General features: G+C 44.0%; 1 protein-coding gene across 1 annotated transcript; it reads left to right on the top strand.

The window, feature by feature from the left end:
- The first annotated feature begins 3 nt into the window (after positions 1-3).
- Positions 4-20372, top strand: Mpi (mannose phosphate isomerase). Its single transcript, XM_075681448.1, has 8 exons — positions 4-161; positions 2272-2405; positions 3053-3244; positions 4389-4530; positions 9662-9817; positions 12398-12568; positions 14957-15159; positions 19935-20372. The coding sequence occupies exons 1-8, from the start codon at positions 152-154 to the stop codon at positions 20124-20126; spliced, it is 1200 nt and encodes a 399-aa protein (XP_075537563.1). The 5' UTR covers positions 4-151; the 3' UTR covers positions 20127-20372.
- The last annotated feature ends 307 nt before the right edge of the window (positions 20373-20679 follow it).

Here is a 20679-nt window from a genome sequence, read left to right as displayed (position 1 = left end):
AAACGCGACAGCTGAGCTAGCGCAGGCTAGCGGCGCCCTCGACGTGGTTGCACAGCTGCCTGAGCAATGCGAAAATTATGCTACGTGGTGTTTGAAGAGTAGCGCGAGTCGACTGTACCAAATAAATACCGAAACCTTTCGACTCGGAAGCATGGGTGAAGGTACGTCGCCTACAGCTTGCTCTGCAGGATAGTTAGACGGAACCTTGTAAAAAGAATTGTGATTACAGCGAGACGTCGTTGAAGTAACACTCGATGTCAGTTTTACATTCTAACTGTCAGCATGCAGTATTGTAATTTGTAGTGTACTTCAACACGTAACGTGTACTTCAACGTGTACTTCCAACACGTAATGTGCTCAACACGCACATTGCGTGCGGTGTTGCGCACTCTAAGAGATAGCGCAGCAGTTCATATTGATATTTTATGTGCTCTTTGTAGCTAGAACCAGAGTCCTTCCATGCTAGAATGTGCCAGATGATAGTGTCACCCACAATAGCACTCACCTGCTGAATCATTTTTCCGCTTATGCATATGTGACTGTTCAGTAATGTATCATAATCATGTGTGTTGTCATTCACTAAAGTGATTATATGCATTGCTATGAAGAGATAGTCATAGTAAATAATATTGAATAGTAGCTAGTTATCGCTTTATTTACTGCAGGCACTGGATGTGGTACTATGTGCATTCACCAGCAGGTGCTTGTAGTAGTGAATTAAGCGCTCTTTCGGTTCATTTCTAACGGTCCATTAGCCGAGGTGTCCTACCAGTTCTGATTCATAGATACCAACTGCTATTTGTCATAGTTGAATTGTGGTACGTATACACATGTGAAATGCAGTTATGCCCTATAGAGTTATGCTATGAAATCTCAAGTGAATCTGTTTCATAGGAGCACATTAAAGTCTTTCTTTGGAATAGACATAGAGTAATAACACACTATATTGTTTTGCTTAACATGCTAGGTACTGTGCTGCTCAGCTCTAGCAACTTCCTACGGAACCTTTCTTTTTGTACATGTAGGAACAGATAGCTGTATCCCATTGCTCATTAATATCCTACGAAGGGTAAAACAGACTGGTGTTGATGGCTTCTTGTACAGTGAAGTGTATTTGAGCCAACAACTTTACAAGTCTTTCATGCTTGTCAGCTGACAAGCTACATTCGACATTATGACATTAGCTGCATTATGACATCCATTAGCTTGTCAGCTCCCCAGTCTTGCACAGAAGTGTCACATTGTGTTCTTTCTTGTGTCATAAAGCATTTGACAGGGATACCTGTTTGTTTTGTCCAGTTTTGTGGCGTTCATTGTAACGATAAAATTGTCACTTCTATATCTAAATCACATGGGCACTTTCGAACCCTATAGAGGCCAATCTGGATCGAATTTCCATATTGCAATTAGTTCCCTTCCTCAGCCTGGGGAAAAGAGCCAATCACAATCTAAAAATAAATCCAGATCAGGCTCAGTAACAATCGAAGGTGCCCTGTGTGACACTGAAGTACAAGCCTTGTACAACTAGATGACAAGTCCAGGCAGAGCTTTGTGTGCCATATTTATAGCACATATTGCACCTTAATCGGAATGGCTTTGAAGTTTAAAATAAGTGCACTAGTTGGTTCATGATCACTAGGACAAAACAGTAATTGGCAGAATGAGATGGAACAGGAAGGAACACACAAACACTCTGTATTTATTGCCTTGTTGTGATGTATGTTAGCATGACTTCCTTTCAGTTAGGAGTTCATTACTGCAATAATGTATTCTTCTAACATCATGTGTCAGCAAGCTAGACAGAATGAAGTAATACAATGTTTGGTAGATTCTTTCATTTTTGTATGCAAATAAATAAATTGAATTTTCAGTCAGTACAATATATCAGCAGGCACACATTGAAAATATGACCTAGATAGGCTCACGTACCCCTCATGTAAAACCCCAAATGGGGTATTTGAGGTATAGATAAATAAATAAATAAATAAATAAATAAATAAGTAATGGTCGGACAAAGGGCGTTACTGGAGCCAATGTTTCGACAAGGGCCTTGTCTTCGTCAGTACCTTTGTCTTCATCACCCTTTGTTGCAACATCAGCTCCAGCAACATCAGTTCGACCACTGTCATCACTTCAAGTCCTCATCTCCCTGTTAACCTGTGTCTTGTTTTGACAGTCACCACAACATTCACTGCCTGTTTCGCTGGTTCACTGATGCATTCAAAGCTTAGAACCAGTGGCCTTATAGCAGACCCTAATTAATCTGTGCAGCGGGGTTGCTGGAGCTGGACTGCACTGTGCAGAAGTATCACTGGGGCAAGAGGGGACCGTCCAGCTTAGTGGCGCAACTAGCATCGGAGGGGCACCACCTGGCATCCATCGAGGAATCCACCACGTATGCTGAGGTGAGTATGCTACACTTTTCTTATGGGTCTTGGCTCATGGTCATCAATTTAGTGAAGAAATTACTAGAAGGAACTGTAGCGCTGTGGTCATTCAGCTACCCTGCGAATGACATGTCATACTACATGGACTTGTCTATTCTTTGTGCTAGTGGCTACGGACATTCTTATGGTGTTATTTACTGTAATATACCTTTCTAAATTAAAAAAAAAATCATGGTTTTCTAAACTCAGTAAGGCAAGTCTCTGCAGACATGCATAATCATTGCGAGACATTGCATTCACAATGTGGTATGTATAAATTCTCATTATCAATATGCAGTTGCAAAGTTGTTCGAAGCTAAGCCAGAAGGAAGAAGTTAAGGCAAATCCACATGCTACCCCCAGTGCTCTTTGGCCACCCCTGGCCTTTGCGAAAAATAAATATATGTCATTATCATCCTTGTATTACCCACTGGCGTACCACATAGCTGTCAGATCAATTCGCATAGCTTTCAAAGGAGGGCCTTTAGGGCCCCCTCTGAAAGCTATGCGAATGACAGCCTGTCATGGCTGACTTCTTCTGTATCCATTAAGGTCTCTTTCTGTCAGTTTGTATCTGTTTATGTTAGTGTCTGAAGAACTTAACTTGCATGTCTTGTACTGTGCAGCTGTGGATGGGAACACACCCCTCATGTCCAAGCAAGATTCGAGGCACGGATAAGACGCTGGCTTCGTACATCACAGAGCATCCAGAATGCCTTGGCGGCAGTGTTCGGGCTATCTTTGGTGCACAGTTGCCATTCCTCTTCAAAGTACTCTCAGTAGGCTCACCCCTCTCCATACAAGCACATCCAACCAAGGTGTGGCTCATCTCACTAATGTTAATTTGTGTGAATTTGTCGGTGGCACTGAATGTACACAAGATTAGTAAAAATCAATGTCGGTTTTACTGCAGTCGATATAAACAAATATTTAAAAGTGTGCTGATTGCTTCATTTATTCATGCTGTGTAATGTGTAAAGGCATTGGCAATAAGGGTTTTCTTGAACAGTTGTTAAAAGCACACCTAATATTGTTGTATGCAGTTTGTTTTTGTTGACATTTTGAACTTCTGATCTTGCGCTTGTGAAGCATTGTCGGTGTCATCACATTTGCTTCCTCTCTGGTATTAACATTTCAGGTTTCAGCTGTTGCTCCCAGTGCAGTGGCTAAGTGAATACTATTGTGTTCTCCAGCTGACCAAGAGATTTTGGCTCAATTCCTGGCCCAAGAGCCATATTTCACTAGGGACATAATGCAAAAAATGCTTGTGAGATTTAAATGCACGCTCCATGTAGCCCAAATCGATTCGGAGCCCTCCGTTATGGTGCCTCTCACTGACCACAGTGCACCTTCACGACAGTAAACTTTTCAGGTCTTGGATGAGACGTACTGACAGTTTCACACTGTTATCATAGCATGAGTGTCAGCTTTCAGTGGGATGCACAGGGGCATCACCAGGTTCTTTTTTTTCTGTTTTTGTTGTTGGGGGCAGGGTTGAGGGGGTGTTGGAGTGCACGATTCTTTATTCTCATTGGGGAGTTCAGGAAGGCATTTCATTACTGGGTACCATGGTGGTAGGAGGCAGGAGGGGGAAAGGGGGTGAATTTGGGCCATTCACTTCTCTTCCCCCCTTGAACCCATGTGGGCGCATCTCTGATGCTTTCTGGTTGTCACACCTGTGTGATGCGTGTAAAACCTTCTCAAATCGCAGTGACGGTGTGGTTTGCCTTGTGACATTTTTCGTACAGTGTGTCCATTTTTCTTTAAAGATACTGCCTTTTTTATTTATAGATATTTGTGAGGATTATAAGCACAGATTTATTTTCTTTATTCAGAGCACTGTAATTGGAAGCGCAAGTTATATGCAATGGAGACATATGCACAAGACGGCATGTTTGCCATGCCAACTCTCGCGCTTAAACAACAACTACAGGCCTGTGCATGCATGTTCTGCCGTGGCAGGTGCTGGCCAAGAAGCTGCATGAGGCGCATCCCAACCTGTACCCAGACACAAACCACAAGCCTGAGATTGCCATCGCCCTGACAGAGTTTGAGGCCTTCTGCAACTTCCGCCCTCTGCAAGAAATTGCGCACCTCCTGAAAGGTAATTGCGTTAGTCCTGAAAGGTAATTGCGTTAGTCTTGATTGCGTTATTCTCTGTCCTGCTTGAAGGAATTCATCCCGAATTGTCTTCCTCTTCCCTGTCATATTCTGATAGATATCGCTGAGCTTTGACCGACCATGTGAGCACTGGCCTGGGCCACTATTCCTCAGTAATCTCTGGCATGATGAGGACAGACTCGGGCTGACAAATGGATGGCTGTCTGAAAACAAGCTCAAATAAGTGGCTTCATTTTTTAAAAGAACAGCCCAAGGCAGCCAAAAGTGAATTAAAATCCAGCTTTTCTGAATTACATTCTGCTCATGATATGTTCATACTTACTTTTATAATATATTTTATATTATATTTTTAAAGGTGCCCTGAACCTCGTTTTATTAAAGTTGAGAAATGCTTTTGAAGGTAAAATTGACTATTTCAGAAATACTTTGCCGCAAGAAGTACTTCAATGCGTTCAGCTGAAGCGGAGTTATTGGCAATCAAATGGTGCTTTACGGTGCTTCCGTTCCTTCTTCAGTGACTTGCACTGCGAAGTCTGCGGCGGAGTGGGGCGTGCCCACAATGCTACACATACTGAACATCACCACGGTACTCAATTAAAATTTGATTTTGGATGTTCACTCAGACGCCACCATTTCTGATTTTGCCACCTACGACACACCAAATGCAGTTTTCCTCAGCGGGCTGCAGTGCGCTCAGCCAGCGGACTTGTTGCAGCACCTGCGGTGACCGTGGCACCTACGCTACATGGCAGACCGCAGCTACATGGAACTGTAGTGCATATGGCAGCGTTTGCTTTGTACACGACAGGGTTTGAGTGTGCACTCGTGCTCGTATGCTCCAATCTGGCCGTGCTAGATGGTGCGGACCGGCTGTGTCCTGCACCAGCTTGACCGACGGCAGTAGCCACTTTCAACTTGCCTATTTTGAAGTGCTATCAATAGCTCAGTACGAAGTGAAGCCTGCCAAGGCATATAACCAGAAGCAGCCAGGAGAGCGCATGCTGGAAAGCGTGCATGTGGTCCGATCGTCAGTTTTGCGTGGTTCGAGGCTAGTTGAGTGTTCAAAAGTAATTGAAATCAACGAGACCTGACGGCTAAGGCACCGATAAGCAGGGTGGCCAAAGTTTAATTCCTACACCGGTGGCCGGCGTTGGCAAACAGTAATCAGCTTCTTCTGGAAGTGCGTAATTATTCAAATTAAAAAGCGGATTTTTGCCTACTTCAGGTCGTTTATTAAACTGCGCCAATAAATATACACAGTAACATTAGGAACAAGCGTGTTGTTCTAAACACCCTTCTTGATGGATGTCAGCTACTCACCATTAGCAGCTGTGTATAAGAATCTGCCATATTACGAAATAAAGTGTCCAGAAAAGAATGAGGAGCAGGCTTCTATTTAAAACAGAGCATTTGAGAAAAAGGTGACTTCGCGCTCCATGTGCCCCGCACGACTGAAGTATTTCGCTGAGATGGTCGCAGCCAGGTATGCTATCCGTGAACTGTGTTTTTCTCACCAAGCTCAAGGGGTGGTTCAGGACCCCTCTAATATGTTTCATATAATATTTTCAGAAATTTGGAAGGATTGCTGCATTGAGAACGAGTACATCAATTGTTTTTAAAGGGCACCTAAACCTCTCTGGGCTGGAAAATTTGATTTAAAGTGGCAGCTGTATACCACTACACAATGAACATACAGCAGCAACTTTTTTTCCAAGTGGTGCCGTAATAGCAAAGTTACAGGCGTTTGATGAATGACTACATGGATGCCGCGGGTTCTTGCTTGCCTTTACTAATCTCTTTACTGGTGCTCTCTCCACATACTTTCACCAACTCCATGCACTGCAGCATGAGGGGATGCTCGACAGCACCAGGTGTAGGGTCTCACACATGTTTTGGGGACAAAGGAACGACAAGACAGTAGTGCAAACAATCACAAGAGCATTTATTGCACCTTTCATACGCTAATGCCTGCTAGCCAAATTGCTATCCACAGAACATGCTCACAGGCATGCGACAAATCTATAAAGTTGGACTCGCCGCGACTGGATATTGAGCGAGTATGTTTGCCCCATGCTGCACACCAGCACCTGGTCGTTTGCGCGTACAGTCATGTGAATTGTGGCGCATTCGAACGATCGTGTTCGTCCGTTCTAGTGTCCTGCTCCTAGGCCTCGTGAGATGGTCTCCTAGAAGCATGGATCGGCGCATGTGTGGAATGTCCACGTGCTTGCTGATAGCAGTGCAACACTCGTGCCATCTCTTGTAATATGCTGCAACCGCACTGACTGCCATTGGCGCTTAGCTACGGGGAGAAGCCGGAATAAAGGAGATGCGAGAGCCGTGCGGAGAAAACAACATCGGGAGATGCGTGATAATTGAGCAATCCCACAGGCAAAAGCTACAGGTTGCATTAACACAACAGGAGAAAAGCTCCTTCATTGCTCAGCCCTAATTGTGCTCCGCACGACACTGACTGAATGGAACCTTCATAAAATGTTCATTGGCACACAGTGGATGAGCTCTTCTTCATTCTCAGAACACATAGCTGTTTCTCATCATGGCGGCGCTGTTGTCCCTTGACATTCCGCTAATCGACAGCTTTTACCCTGGTGATGTCACACGCAGCACCCTGCTGGCATCACGATGTGCAAAAGAGGAACCTAAAAGCCTAGAGAGCAGCACGGAATCGTTTTTTAAATTTGTGGCTTTCACTACGGCACGTAGTGTTGCTATGTTTGCATAAGATGATCATCATGGTATCCTGTATGGCATGCACACATTTATTTGAAGTATCTAAAAAAATTTCAGAGGTGGTTTAGAGGCTCCCTTCAAGCTTATCATTAAAAAAAAAATACTTTTAGAAAGAGTTATGTTACCTTGGTCACTGCTGTGTCCATTAATTAATATACACTAATATAGCACCACATTGTGTTAAGAAATGAGGGTGCCAAGTTTTAGGCCACCAGGAATATGTGCTTCAGATCAAATTTACAGATTTTAAGAAATGCATTAGTCCAGGCAGTGCCAGGCAGCCTCTTCAAGCAGCCTGCTGATTCGTTGAGGCCATTGGTGTCCATTAGAGTTGATGGTGACATGTAGATGGTGAATCTGGCAATTCCTTGAGCAATTTAATTTTAGGAGGAGATGTGTTATCTTTATTTTTGCAATTGTCTCAGTAGATACATCACCTCTTCGCACAAAATAAACAATTAGAAATGTTCAGGACCTTAGTCTATCAGCCTGGCTAGACCGAGGAAGCAGCAGTAGTCACCAGGGCCGGCAGGCCTGTGCAGCAGCTAAGCCCAGTTGGGGTGAGAGACAGAGAGATACAGCCTGCTCCTAATAGTGAGGGTGACACGGCATCGCGGTGATGCCCTCTCCCTTCACGTAACATCTGGCTCGCTAGCGCAGCAGCAGGTGTTTTATTTCGCCTGCTCTGCTCCGTCAAGGCGAACTCGTAATATGGCGTCACAGCTAATGGCACCTTAGGTGCAGTTTTACTGCTACAGTCTACAGGCGCATTTTCGCTCAATGGGCCATTTGATGTTTTTGCATAAAGAAAAAAAAAAGGCCGCCATTACCACTCACCAGAAGTGACGCATGGCTAAGAAACTGCAGCTCTTCTGCATGCCTTCCGAAGCTAGCCGCTGCCTGCAACTTCCTGCAGCATGCTGGAAAATCTCTGAGGCAGTGTGCTGGAACTTACATCATAGCCACTAACTGTCGGCTGCACTCGACGTGGGCTTAGGTGCTGTTCATAGGCTGCTAATTAGGAAATTAGACAATTACTGGCCCTGCAGCTTTACCAAATTTCTCCAGTAGCATATAGCACTCATTTGTAATGAATTTATTTGAAGTGAGTTTTCATTACAGTTGGCCTTTAACATTTCTTATTAGTGTGTCACTTTAGGAGGTGCGGAAACAAGTTTATACCAAGTACCCATAAAGTGTGGCAGGTTCATACAATAAAGGCCTTCGAAGGGTGTATTACATACCTAGAGCAGCAGGGTGTGGGGGGCACAATTAAATAATGACAAAACTAGCAATTATCATTAAACAAACTTAAAATAAGAAGGCACTAGCGGTGATGTTCTTATTGATTTGGGTGCATGCAGGACCCAAAAATGTCACTAACTTAAAGGGGTGCTGTATGCACTGTGACAATAAGGTACCATGACATCACTGACATTGGAGTGTTTAATAATTTAATCCACCAAAAAATGCATGTTCATTGCCAACTTCTGTGGTGTATGGTAGTGATTCTTGGCAATGAACATGACTAGTTATGCTGTTCAGTGTGATTGGTTGGGCACACAGCTTGTGAATCTTTTCCTCGTACTCTCTTAAACAACTGTAAAAAAGTATTGTGATGAAGTTTTGCAAGCTCTTCATCTAGGAAGCAAGTGCAAAATCAGAGTTACTGTACTCAGAGGGAGATGTTGTGATATGGTGTGCCGACTGGGCCAACTGCCAACCATTTCAACTCGAAGCATACCTCACTTTCACTATATGTCCCCTCTTGCTCTCCCATTTCCCAGGAACCCAATTTTTCCTTTTTTTTTTTTTGTTGCTGAAACTGAAGGTGGCATGACCTATGATGGGTTTTCCTCACAGGGTGGTGACAGGTTTGCCTCACAAAGGATTAAGCTGAATTCACCGAGTCCTTTTAAGCTTGCCTGACCTGCCTGAACCATCGTAGCATGGCTATGCGCTCCCAATCCAATTCCAATAAAAAGCATGTGCACAGGCTGCAGCAACAAATCCACCTTAGTATGCAAGTTTTCTGTACACATTCATGAAAGCGCTGGTCTCGTTAGTACCAGCGTAAGGAACGATTGGGTGAATGACACGTGATAAAGGTTGCCTTTCTTTTTTTCAGTTTATCCTTTGAATTTCGAAGTTCAAAAGCTTTTGATCATGTGTGCTGATTTTTGTAATTCTTTTTGCATTGAACTTGGGACTGTACAAAGAATCATTTGAAGTAAAATGATTTTCGGTAAGAGCTATGTTGCAGGACGCCATTAAGGTTTTTTCAAGGTCCACTTTGCAAAAAGAAATTAAGCTGTGCTCTGTGATGGTTTTTGAGTGCCTGTCTTCATGTGTGAAAAGTGCAGTACTGCCGGAGCTGCGTGAGGTGCTTGGGTCACTGGCAGAGCAACCATTGGCATCAAAGGCCGAGCTGCACGCCTGGTTCAAAGCTGTCATCACTGCTCCGGCCGAAGTCTTTCTTCCTCAACTGGAGAAACTGGCCGATAGGTTCAGGAAAAACGGTAAGGATGGCTGTCCAGCTGTGCAAAATCTTGTGAAGCGTAGGCTAGGCACTGTATTTTGTAACATTCTATTTCATTTTCCATTCTTCTTACCATTCTTGCACTGAGTTACCAGTATTGACGATAACAGCTGCATGCCCGAAAAGAAGAATGTAAAATGAGATGGCTAATTGAGAAATACAGCGCCAGGTATGAATGATGCAGGGTACATGATGACTACCAACCGATTGTCAAGAGAGGACATGGTACAAGGAAATTAAGTTTGAAAGCACTGGCCAGATTTAAGTGAAACTTCAGTAGCACATTTACACAGTTATTTGAAACATTTGGGCCAAATTTCGTTACTCACAGGGTGTCAAACCAAACCCGAAGCTGAACCAAAAACTGTACCAGAACCGCAATCTTTGGTGGAACTGAACCCAAACTCAAATGGAAAAAAATTGTACCAGTTATAGGGGCACAAAACGAGTTAAGCATATAAGGCGACAATGGGTGTTCAATAATTGGCATAATTCTTCGAATAACTACTACAGTGAAACATCGTTAAACTGTAGTTGAACAGAGCTTGGAAAAAGTATGTACTGTACTAAACAGTAGTACTGCCTAACTGAAATAGCATGAGATTGCCCACTTACCTGTGAAAAATAAAACTCACAGAGAGTGTGATGAAAGGGCAAAAACATGCAATATTTATTCACTTCGCGCGACAAAAGTTTGTTGTTTTCGTTTCATGCCGCAGCGGCTTAGCAGCGACGACAGCGACCTCAAACTTACTGTAGCTGCGAGCCAGCTTATTCAGCCAGCCCCCTCTTTTCGGCAAACACTCGCATGGCAAATTCCTCGTTGGCATTGCATATTCTCTGTGCACGGGTGCGATAGCTCTGCAGAAGTCGCAGGGTGCCTTTTTTATTGTGGGGTGCTGTTCTCATGATGGTTGCGTTCATGAGGCTGACATAACGTGCAACTTCTGCTACTGTCGGACTTGAATCACCTGGCCGTCGTTTTCTGTGTCATCCTCATCACTGTTGTTAAGTGACACTACTGCTAGATAGCAAAAAACCGAACCTCGTTGCCGACATCTTTTCACAGTCGCAGCAGTGCAGCCAAGCAACTTCTTTGCTGCATTCCAAATGCCACACATCGTAGTCAACGGTAGATCCCTGTTGCGTGCCAGAGCCGACTTCGTGCCACGGTCGATAGCCGGGTCGCTCGATGGAGATGATGCACCGCAGTGATTGTGTGACGAAAAATGAAAACACGAAGTGTTAACCGATACCTACACAATAAGCTGGTACGGTTTATGCAGATGCAAAACACTTTATGTTCAATGGCCGCTGAGTCGGGGATTTGACTTCACTACTTTTAAAACGAAACTACTGTTTAAGCGGGTACGGTTTAACGAGGTGCACCCTACATGCACTTTGTTACCCTTCGCGAGCTGCAATGTGTGCGAGAATTGGTACGGATACGTGCTGGTGACTACGGCCACCTCTGCAGAGACGCTTGCGGTTCTGAAATCGGTCATGCCAGTTGTGTTCCACTTCTGAAAAGTTGTTTCAGGAGCTCCACAGAATCAACATTTCTGCTGAAACTCTCCATTCAGCCATTGAGCCAGCTTGTTACTAAGCTAGATAAACATGGTGAATGGAAAATACAATGTCCTCAAAAAGAGATATTAATGATTTCAGCTGTGTGACTTAGTGTTGCACGATTGCAGTTGCTAACGAATGCTGCCCCTTTCTCAATGAGCAGTAACCACAGCTGAAAACTGCACGCAAAATATGCTTTTGTTACATTTCAAGGTTCAATGCATGTTTGGTGCTTAGCCAAGCAGAGTACAATGCTCTTAAAGTTGTAGAATTTTTCATGGGGTACTGTGTGTGTGCTTTTGACTTCTTTATCCATCCTTAGTCAGTGCAAGACTAAGCACCATATGAAGATATGCAAGAAAGATCAACATGTGGTTCCGCAAGTGAACAATCCTTGTTCATCGTTTAGAAGCACCAGTGTTCTCACCTGCTTATAGAAAAGCAGTAAACTGAGTGCAATGTTAAATACTGGCTTCTTCTTCCAGTACAGACTAGAAGTTTGAAGCTGTAATTTGTGTAATACAATTTGAATTCATGCTGTCTTTGACACTCATAGATCACATGCCACAGTTTGCTCACCATCAGTCCTGTAGTAAGATCCTGAAGAAAAACGAGAATTAACATACCCTTCTGCAATTAAAGTCACAAGTGTGGAAGCTACGCAGTCCTTATGCTGACGCAAGGATTCCCGCTAATTACCTCTTGTCTCTAATATGTACATAAAAATTTTCCCATATCTGTGTAATTCATTTGTAAATTTCTGCCTTCTCTTGATGAAACTTGTGCATGCGCCATGCGGACAAGTCGATAGTACTCTGCAGTATATCGCCATGGGGCAGAATAAAATTGACTGCGACAAAGCGATTTGCGAACTGGCTCAGTGTTGCGAACCAGTTTACAAAGCATTATAAGTTCTTATTTCTCCGAACCGTAATTGAACTGGAACGAAATGTGTGCTGTTTTCTTGTCGCTCCTTCTACCTAATTTGCAGTGGAGACAGTGGGAGTCCCTCATGAGCTTATCAATGTGTTCCTGCGGGTACACACCAGTTACCCAGATGATATTGGCTGCTTCGTCATTTTCTTCCTCAACTACGTGAAGCTACGGCCTGGAGAGGCCCTCTTTCTAGCTGCAAATGAGCCGCATGCCTATATCTTTGGTGGTGAGTTGCTTCTTACTTGAAGGTGTAGCTCATGATGATTGTGTGCGCGATCACGTGGCTCCGAGCCAAAGTAGTGTTAGGGATGGTTTGCTCATTTACTGGACTGAAATGGATAGGGTTGAGCAGGGCAGTTCTAGCCACCTGGGACCATTTAATGTACACCTAAGTCTGAGTATGTAAGTTATTTTTTTTTTCTGCAGGTAGTAATGGAACTTGTGACATCTCGTGGAGGTTGGTTTCTTGGAGATGGTGTTATTCTAAGCTATGCTAGGCTATGGCAAATCAGTTCTGTAGAATCCGACAAGGTGGAGGAAGTATTTATAAAAGTTAAAATTGTCATCCACACGAATGTAGCATGAAGCTACAAAAGAAACCCGTACAAGTTTCTCAGAAATAATGTTTGACAGTTGAGGAAAAATTAATCCTGGTCCTGGATTCGAACCCGGAACTAATGCCTTTCTGGGGTGGTTGCTCGGCCATCTGAGCTAACCAGGAGGCTAGCAGATCGCAATGCAAGGGTGAATTAATCGAATTGTCGGTTGCTAGTCAACTGTAGGGGTGTGCAAATAGTAATGCGAGTTGAATACGAATCAAGTAGTTCCATTAGCGAATCAAGTAATTTAAACCTCGATATACCGAAGTCTGTAAAATCGGCAGTTTCCTTCATTCTATCGAAATCTCTTTGTATTGAAATTCAACCTTTTATGCAAATGAGTACAGTAGGTGATAGATTTTTCTTACGTGGAAAGGGGTCGCAGAATTTTCCGAATTATTGGGCAATCGAAAAAAGCAAATTTGAATGAGAAAGCAATTCATTTTGATAAATGTGGAATTCGGCGGTGAATGATAAGGTTTCATGCCACGTCAACAATATCTTCACATCGGCGGTACAAATTAAGCGAAGCCAGCTACGCTTTCGCGTGCACTTCACCCCAACGGCTGATAGTGTCACTCGCACTGAGACGACGTTACCATGAAAAGCGCCGGCAGCGGGGAGCGAACGCTTCGTCTGCATCGCGCTTCTACAGGTCACCAAACCTCCAATAGTAAACGTGCAGGAAGACTGCTTACATGATGCCACGCCATCTTGGCACTCCCACTCTTTGCACACACAGCAGACTACCTCTAAAGCAGGGTGCATGGCTGCATATGTGCTTAGCCATGCTTACAGGCTTGCGCAACCATGGCCGAGACGCACGCCAACTTACCCCCCCCCTCCCCGCTCTACCCCCTCGTGCGCGCTTCAGCGCCTTACCGCAAGCTCGCTCCCCTCCCCCTCTTTCTCTGAGCTCGTGCAGGAAGGCGGCACCTGTAAAGCCACCGTCTCTCGTCTCACTCTCACACACTTTTCCTCCCACCTAAAGCACACAGAGCAGAGAGCGCGATAGGATATTATTGTACTTGGACTTTATGCGGAACATGATGCCGCTCCACTTTGGCAGTCTCTCATGTCGCACGGCTCATCATTTGAGGTGCGTTTGCAAGCAGCCGCTTGTAATTCAATCGTTTGGCCATCTGCGTCCACAGAACTTTCAATTTATTGTCTCGGCATGCCTTTGTAGGCCCAGTGAAATTTCGTTTTATTCAGGTTCTAAACACACGGTGTTCATGGACAAGTGGTTATGAAAAGTTAAATACTTCGTTTTATTGAAGTTCGTTATATCGAGGTTTGAAGTTCTGAATACCTTTTGAATAGCTTTTGCATAATGAACAGCTTATAATGAGCTTTTGAATAATGAACACCATTACTATAACAACGTTTTTCACATTCTAGTGTGTTCACATTGTTAGCAAGTTGATGCTATTACATTATGCATTATAATGTGTTGTTTATTGAAGCACAAATAGAGCACTAGAAGCAAATAAGCAGTTTATACTCGGGACCCACTGACGAAGGATGGCGGTGTAGCCAAAAAAGCCTGGCTCCCCGAGTGACATAATGTGGTTCACTACGTAAAGCATGTTTTATGTCTACTATGACTACTGGGATGAAATTTATTGCATTTTTGCTCCAGTTTTATGCTTCATCGCGTCCAGTTGGCAATTTGAAATATTCAGAAACTACTAAAAATTATTTGTACTTACAAATAGTGATTAGCTAATTTGAAAACTGAATTGAATAGGCCAACGTTTACTTGTTACTCGAGAGTCTCGAATATTTGCACACTTCTAGACAAGTAGGCGAGATAGGCTTTTATATACTAAAAATAGAGAATTATATGTAACACAGCTTGCAGGGCAATAGTACTTTTATGGCTGTCACAATGGTGATGCCATGAATGTAGCAGCAGGAAAGTGCTTATATTATATAACAGCTATCACTTTAAATTTGCTGAAGATTTCTGTCTTATGGAGCATGTCTCGTGTCCTTTCTGTGGACGTACACAGATTGCGTGGAGTGCATGGCATGCTCGGACAACGTAGTGCGAGCAGGGCTGACACCCAAGCACAAGGATGTGGAGACCCTGTGTTCCATGCTGAGCTACAACTCGGTGCCCCTGAGTCAAGTGCGCTTTCCTGCTGTATCCACGAACCTTGAAACATGCTGCTTCTCGCCTCCAATCACTGATTTTGCTGTCAACATGATCAAGGCAAGCACTGCTGTTTTCTATGCAATACCTGAATTGTACGCTCTTGCAATGGCCTCGCGGCACAGGCCATTCCAAAGGTGGCGTGGGCCACCCTGGGAATGATTAGGAGTGCATGCTTTGAACTGACATCCAGCTTGGAGCACTGGGACATCTAGGCAGATGCGCAGCTCCAGCATAGTCAAACTTTTTGGAGGCTTAGTTTAAAAAATGTTGTACAGTAAAACCTTGTTAATTCGGAAAATCGGATAATTAGGACTTGCCCTCTGGTCCTGGCAGGCGTATGCATTATTTAATGCAATCGGCTAAACTCCATTAGCGCGATTTTGTGCGCGACAGCGACGAGCGACGGGTTTGCGCGACGGATCAGGCCGTCGCTTGAACAGATCGCTCGGTCTTGTCGCGCGGTCGCTCGGTTTTGCAAATCTAGAATTCGTCGCTCGTCGCCCGGAAGTGCTATGAGCGACTAGCCAATAGCGCAAAGCCGGAACTGGATGTACGTAACTCCAGTACTTCCGATTGTCGCACGGAACGAGCAAACGATTGAATTTTTATAGGTGCAAGGATAAGAACCTACTGCAAGACTTTCAGAAATATTTTATGCTGCTTTTTACAGTAAAATACATCAACTTAAGTTAATAAAGCACGCGTCACGCTAGTTTCGGCGCCTATATTGCTGCCCTCATACCGGCAACACTGGGGAGACGTCGCTCGAAGTCATCGCTCGCATGGGGTGCAACTTGTAGGCGACGAGCGCACGCGACAGCCATCTCCATCGCGTCGCCTGTCGCTGTCGCGTGCAAGATCGCTTGCATGGGGTTTATACTTGAAACTCTCGTTAATTCGGACGTATTTGGCTGCACATCGAGCTCGGCAAGTGCACAGCGCCGCAAATGTGCGACGCAAAAGAGCAAAAACGGCCTTAGCGTCCACCAAAACGAAGCGGCGGAGTTCGCATCGCCATATTCATCAGTGGAAATCGTACGTGAATGAGAGCTACGCCAGAACGCTTCGTGCCTTTAAAGCCTTTCTTCTTCCGTTCACCGCCCCGCTTAGCACCGCATTGGTCGCGTGCCTTCACGACTGCGTAGTTGCCATATATACATAATCGTGTCGATAGCGGCCGTGGTTTCGTCCACGGTGGTTGCGGCAAACAGTAGTTTCACTTTGACTCGCTGCGCACATCGGCCGCATGCCTTCAACAAATGCTTCAACACTGCATAGCCGCCATCCATGATCACGTCGACAGCAGCCGCCGTTGCGGCAAAAAGTAGTTTCGTTTTGACTCTGTGCGCGCGTCGGCTGCGCACCTTCAGAACCGCAAGGTCGCAGTGCATGATCGCGTCGACAGCGGCCGCGGTTTCGTTTGCAACGGTTATGGCAAGCAGTTACTCAGTGCGAAGCTGTCGAGGATGAAGAACACCGTCTACATTGCGATGGGCGGCAACCTGGCGACACTGGCGAAAAAATAATCGGTATGCGCGTGCGGTAGTGAAAAGCGTCTCAGATGAAGACTCGCACCGCGGCCATGTTGTGAAGGAAGTCGCGAGGCCTTCGCTGCTGCGAGCGCGTATCAGTCACGAGAGAATTACACCTTCCGCACTGCTTTTGTGCAAAATAGAAACAGGATTTGCTGATTCATTCAGTAAATAAAAGCGTGTTGATGTAGTATGCATTTGCTCATTGCATGTTTTCTTGATACCCTCGATAATTTGCCATTCGGTTAATTCGGACATTTTTTCTCGGTCCCGTGAAATCCGAATTAACCAGGTTTTACAGTATTTGCGCAGCCTCGCCCATATTTTGAATGAGTACGCAACATTTTTGTCTCGCCATGCTGCTTCATTTGGATAGCTGTCGACTCTTTAAACATAGTATGAGACATCAATTCCTCAACTAAACAAGATATTATGAATTATATCATCCTTTAATTTATGTTTCATCTGCATCAGACTGTCCTTGGAGCTTCAAACAATCAGTCATTAGGGGCTGGTGAACATCAAATGCCATTCTACAAGGTGGGAGTGTGAAAAAAAAAAAGTCACGTGATGAAGAAAAAAAAAATGCTTGCGGTAGACTTACGTTAATTCGACTCTGTTCAATTGATCCCATACGAACATCTCGGCCAGTGCCCATGCATTTCTATTGGCCCAAGGTTTCGTTATTTCTATCGTAAAATAGGCCTTTGCCGGATAATTCGAACTTAACCAGTCAGCACGCACTTGTTTGACCCCTACGTTGACCCCAATAGTGACCCCTTTAGTGGCAGCGTCTGTCTCGGCGGGTATTAGGGGACAGTGATGCGTTGAACACCCGTCATCTCCCGTTGGGAACGCTTGTTTTCGGTCTGCCCTAGGAAGATTTTCCAGCAATAACCGTAGCCTACGATGTCTGATTATGATATTTACCCGATTCTAAGAGGCGCCCCCCCTCCCCCCCCCCCGTTTTTTTTCAGTAAAATTGTGCCGACACGTTGTAAATTAGCCTGCACGTTGCAATCGGACACGATACCAAAGCTGCTTTCGCGGCCTTCGTATGCTTAACCGCATAGCACTTATTTGCTGCGGCGAAGCTGACTTTAAAACCGTGTGGCGAAACCAAATTTAAGAAACCGGCTACCATTGGGGGTGCAACACACATGAGACCATTACCTATTTTTCTTGCTAAAAAATCGCTTGGGCTTTCGATTCCTAGTTTTTTAGGAGCTTTAATGTAATTTCTACGTTTGGGTCCTACATTAGGCACATATAAAGTGGGTGTGCATTTGATTCGGGAGCATGTTAGAATCTGGAAAGTACTACCAAATGAATCAGCAGTGTGTTATGGCGTTTTTTCTGCTGTTCGTTTAATTCGACCCGCCGGATAAGTAGATAAGTTTTGTCTGTCCCGTCAGGGTCGAATTAACGAAAGTCGACGGTACCATGGTGCACGCTGTTTAGCTTCACTATGCATTCACAAACATAGTGGAAGCAATGGCAAACCCTTGGCTCCACCATTCTCCTATGCCTGGCCAGATAGAGAGGAGTTGCGTGTACGCTTTGTTAAGCCCAATTGAGCGCACTTATAATCTGAAACTTTTGTCTCTAAGCTGCTTTGATAGCATGACTATGCTGAATCCAAAAATTAAGACGCTTGCTCTTACCTCCTGTGCTGACCATAGTGGATCCAGGCTATGATTGAGGCAGTGACGCTGAGTCACATGATGCGCTGTGCTCACTTTCATCTGTTGTATTAAATGACATTAACAAGCCAATCACCTGCCAGTAATGAGCAGATGATAGGCAGTAGAACATAATTTTGTGCATTGCATAGCCTTGTATTTCTAGAAAAATCTTTTTCTGAAAGGAGATATGAATGCAAGACTTCTTGAGGTGTAAAAGATACATGGCCATTCCAGTAACATGAGTGCGAAAGTCATCGACAGTTGGCAACATTCCTATGGCATGATAAGAGTACTTGCACACTCTCAAGCATGTGTATTCTATACAGTAGGTTCTTTCCTTGTACAAAAGTTTTAAGCATTCAAGCCTATGCTAATTATTTAACATTCAGTATTTTATTCAACATTTGACTTTATATTCTTGATTCAGTATTTAATAGTTACAATATAGTATTTGTACACTTTTAGATGAAACCCATCAGTTTCTCTGGTACACAATTGCTGCTGATGCAAGCAACCAAGTTTAGCCATGAAGACTCATGTTTTCTCAGTTTAGAGCCTTAGATAACTAGAACAGAAATCAAATCTGTTTGCCAACTTCCTCTTGTGAGCTGGCAGACCTCTGCTGTTCTTCAATGTCATTCAGATTTACTACCGAGAGTCTACCATTAATTGGAGGGAACGCGTAGCAGTAACAGTAATGCTTAAATACGCTGTCTACCAAAAACATTTCCAACCTTCAGTTCAGATTGCAGCTTGTTGGCAATTTGTCATTGAAGCTGGTTAGCATGGCATACCTGCAAACTGTTCTGAATTTTTCGTATAAAGCTTACGAATTCAGGCTCTTTCTACGACTTTATGAATGTTTCATCATGATTTACAAAACAGAAATTTTGTTTGCAATAAAGTTTTGCTCGTCACATACTTTTGTAAATCTGCTGATTGTTAAAGGATACCAAAGTGGTAGCTGCTGGAGCAAGATTATGCTGGGCAATCACCTGAAGCAGGCAAATTTGGCAGCAGCAAAGCTACTGAACAGGTCACTGTGATGTGATGTCAGTTCCGAGTTTGCTGCTACTTGTGTTCTATGTCTAGAGGTAAGTCATCGTTAATAAAGTGCTTATGTATCCCACTAGAGACAAAGGACAAACTTTGAAAATTTTCACTGTTCACTCCCTCCTCGCCTCCTGTGTTGTGTCCGCCGAATTTTAATGGATTTCAGAGTTCAGAGGTTGGCAGGTACGCCATAGGAGGGGACAGACCTTTAGCAACACTTGTAGGTTGCAAGTTAGCCGTTTTTATTTTAATTTATCCTTGTTTGTGATTCTCATCAGCCTATGTATCCCACTAGAGACGAAGGGCAAACTTTTAAAATTTTCTAATCACATTTATTCATAATCACTAATCACATTTTGCCATACATAGTACATTTTTAGTCATCTCTAACAACTCAAGTCTTTGCTGATGGTTTAAAGCGTAGATTAATACATTCATTTTACCATTTTCTTAATTTTTCACTATGTAATGTAGTATATAATGTTTAAGAAACAAGGCAACAAACCTATAGAAGGGGCAAGAGGTTCTAAAGTTAGTGCGCCTGCTTCATATATTTTCGCAGATTATGCCCAACACCACCTTCCTCCTAAAGGGCATCGGCTCTGCAAGCATCCTCTTGGTGATTCATGGCGAGGGCAAGATAGGGAGTGTGAAGCTGAAGAAGGGCAGTATCCTCTTCCTGGTGGCAGAAAAGGCCCGCACCATTGTCTCTACCAGTAGTATGTGCATGTACCAGGCATTCTGCCCTGTCTGAACTATGGGAGTGCCATAATGGGCTTCCTTGAGGCCCCACCAGTTGGGAGCCACTTTCCTTGGCCTTGACAGAAGTCCTCTTCTAAGAAACTCACTTAGAAGGACTGAAATGCATAGGCAACAAAGTGTGAACATGTGTCTTGTCCTGCCAAAGGCCAGAGCTGCATTGTGTCAGCTACACTACTGCTGCGACGTTGCGGCCAACTTGCAACATTTTTCATATAAACGGCTGTCCCAATCTGGCAAAGTGCTGCATCATATGTGGGCTTAAATTTGTGGCATACTGGAGATCCTTGTTAAGTTCTTCATTCATACCAATGCCAAGTTCTATGCTTATAGTAAAAAAAATGCTGCAGGACTTCGTTCAAAAACTTAACATTTATTTTTATATGGGAAATTCTCTACTGCATACAGTAACTTATTTACTACAACAGCCCATCACTCCTGTAACAGTTTATCTAAATATTAGCTCTTGTGCTCCTTATAGTTACTGGCTCTTGCATCAATGTTATACAAACAACTTTGCTACTATAACGAAGTCATACTTACAACAG

Source organism: Dermacentor variabilis, chromosome 2 (assembly GCF_050947875.1).
Source record: "Dermacentor variabilis isolate Ectoservices chromosome 2, ASM5094787v1, whole genome shotgun sequence".
Classification (NCBI taxonomy): domain Eukaryota; kingdom Metazoa; phylum Arthropoda; class Arachnida; order Ixodida; family Ixodidae; genus Dermacentor; species Dermacentor variabilis.
Note: the sequence above shows the minus strand (reverse complement) of the source record. Positions and strands in the feature narration are given on the sequence as shown.

Excerpts from the sequence above, each read along its gene's own strand:
- Mpi (XM_075681448.1), top strand. Across the intron at positions 9,818-12,397 it reads CGATAGGTTCAGGAAAAACG|TGGAGACAGTGGGAGTCCCT; the intron begins GTAAGGATGGCT and ends CCTAATTTGCAG. Across the intron at positions 15,160-19,934 it reads TTGCTGTCAACATGATCAAG|ATTATGCCCAACACCACCTT; the intron begins GCAAGCACTGCT and ends ATATTTTCGCAG.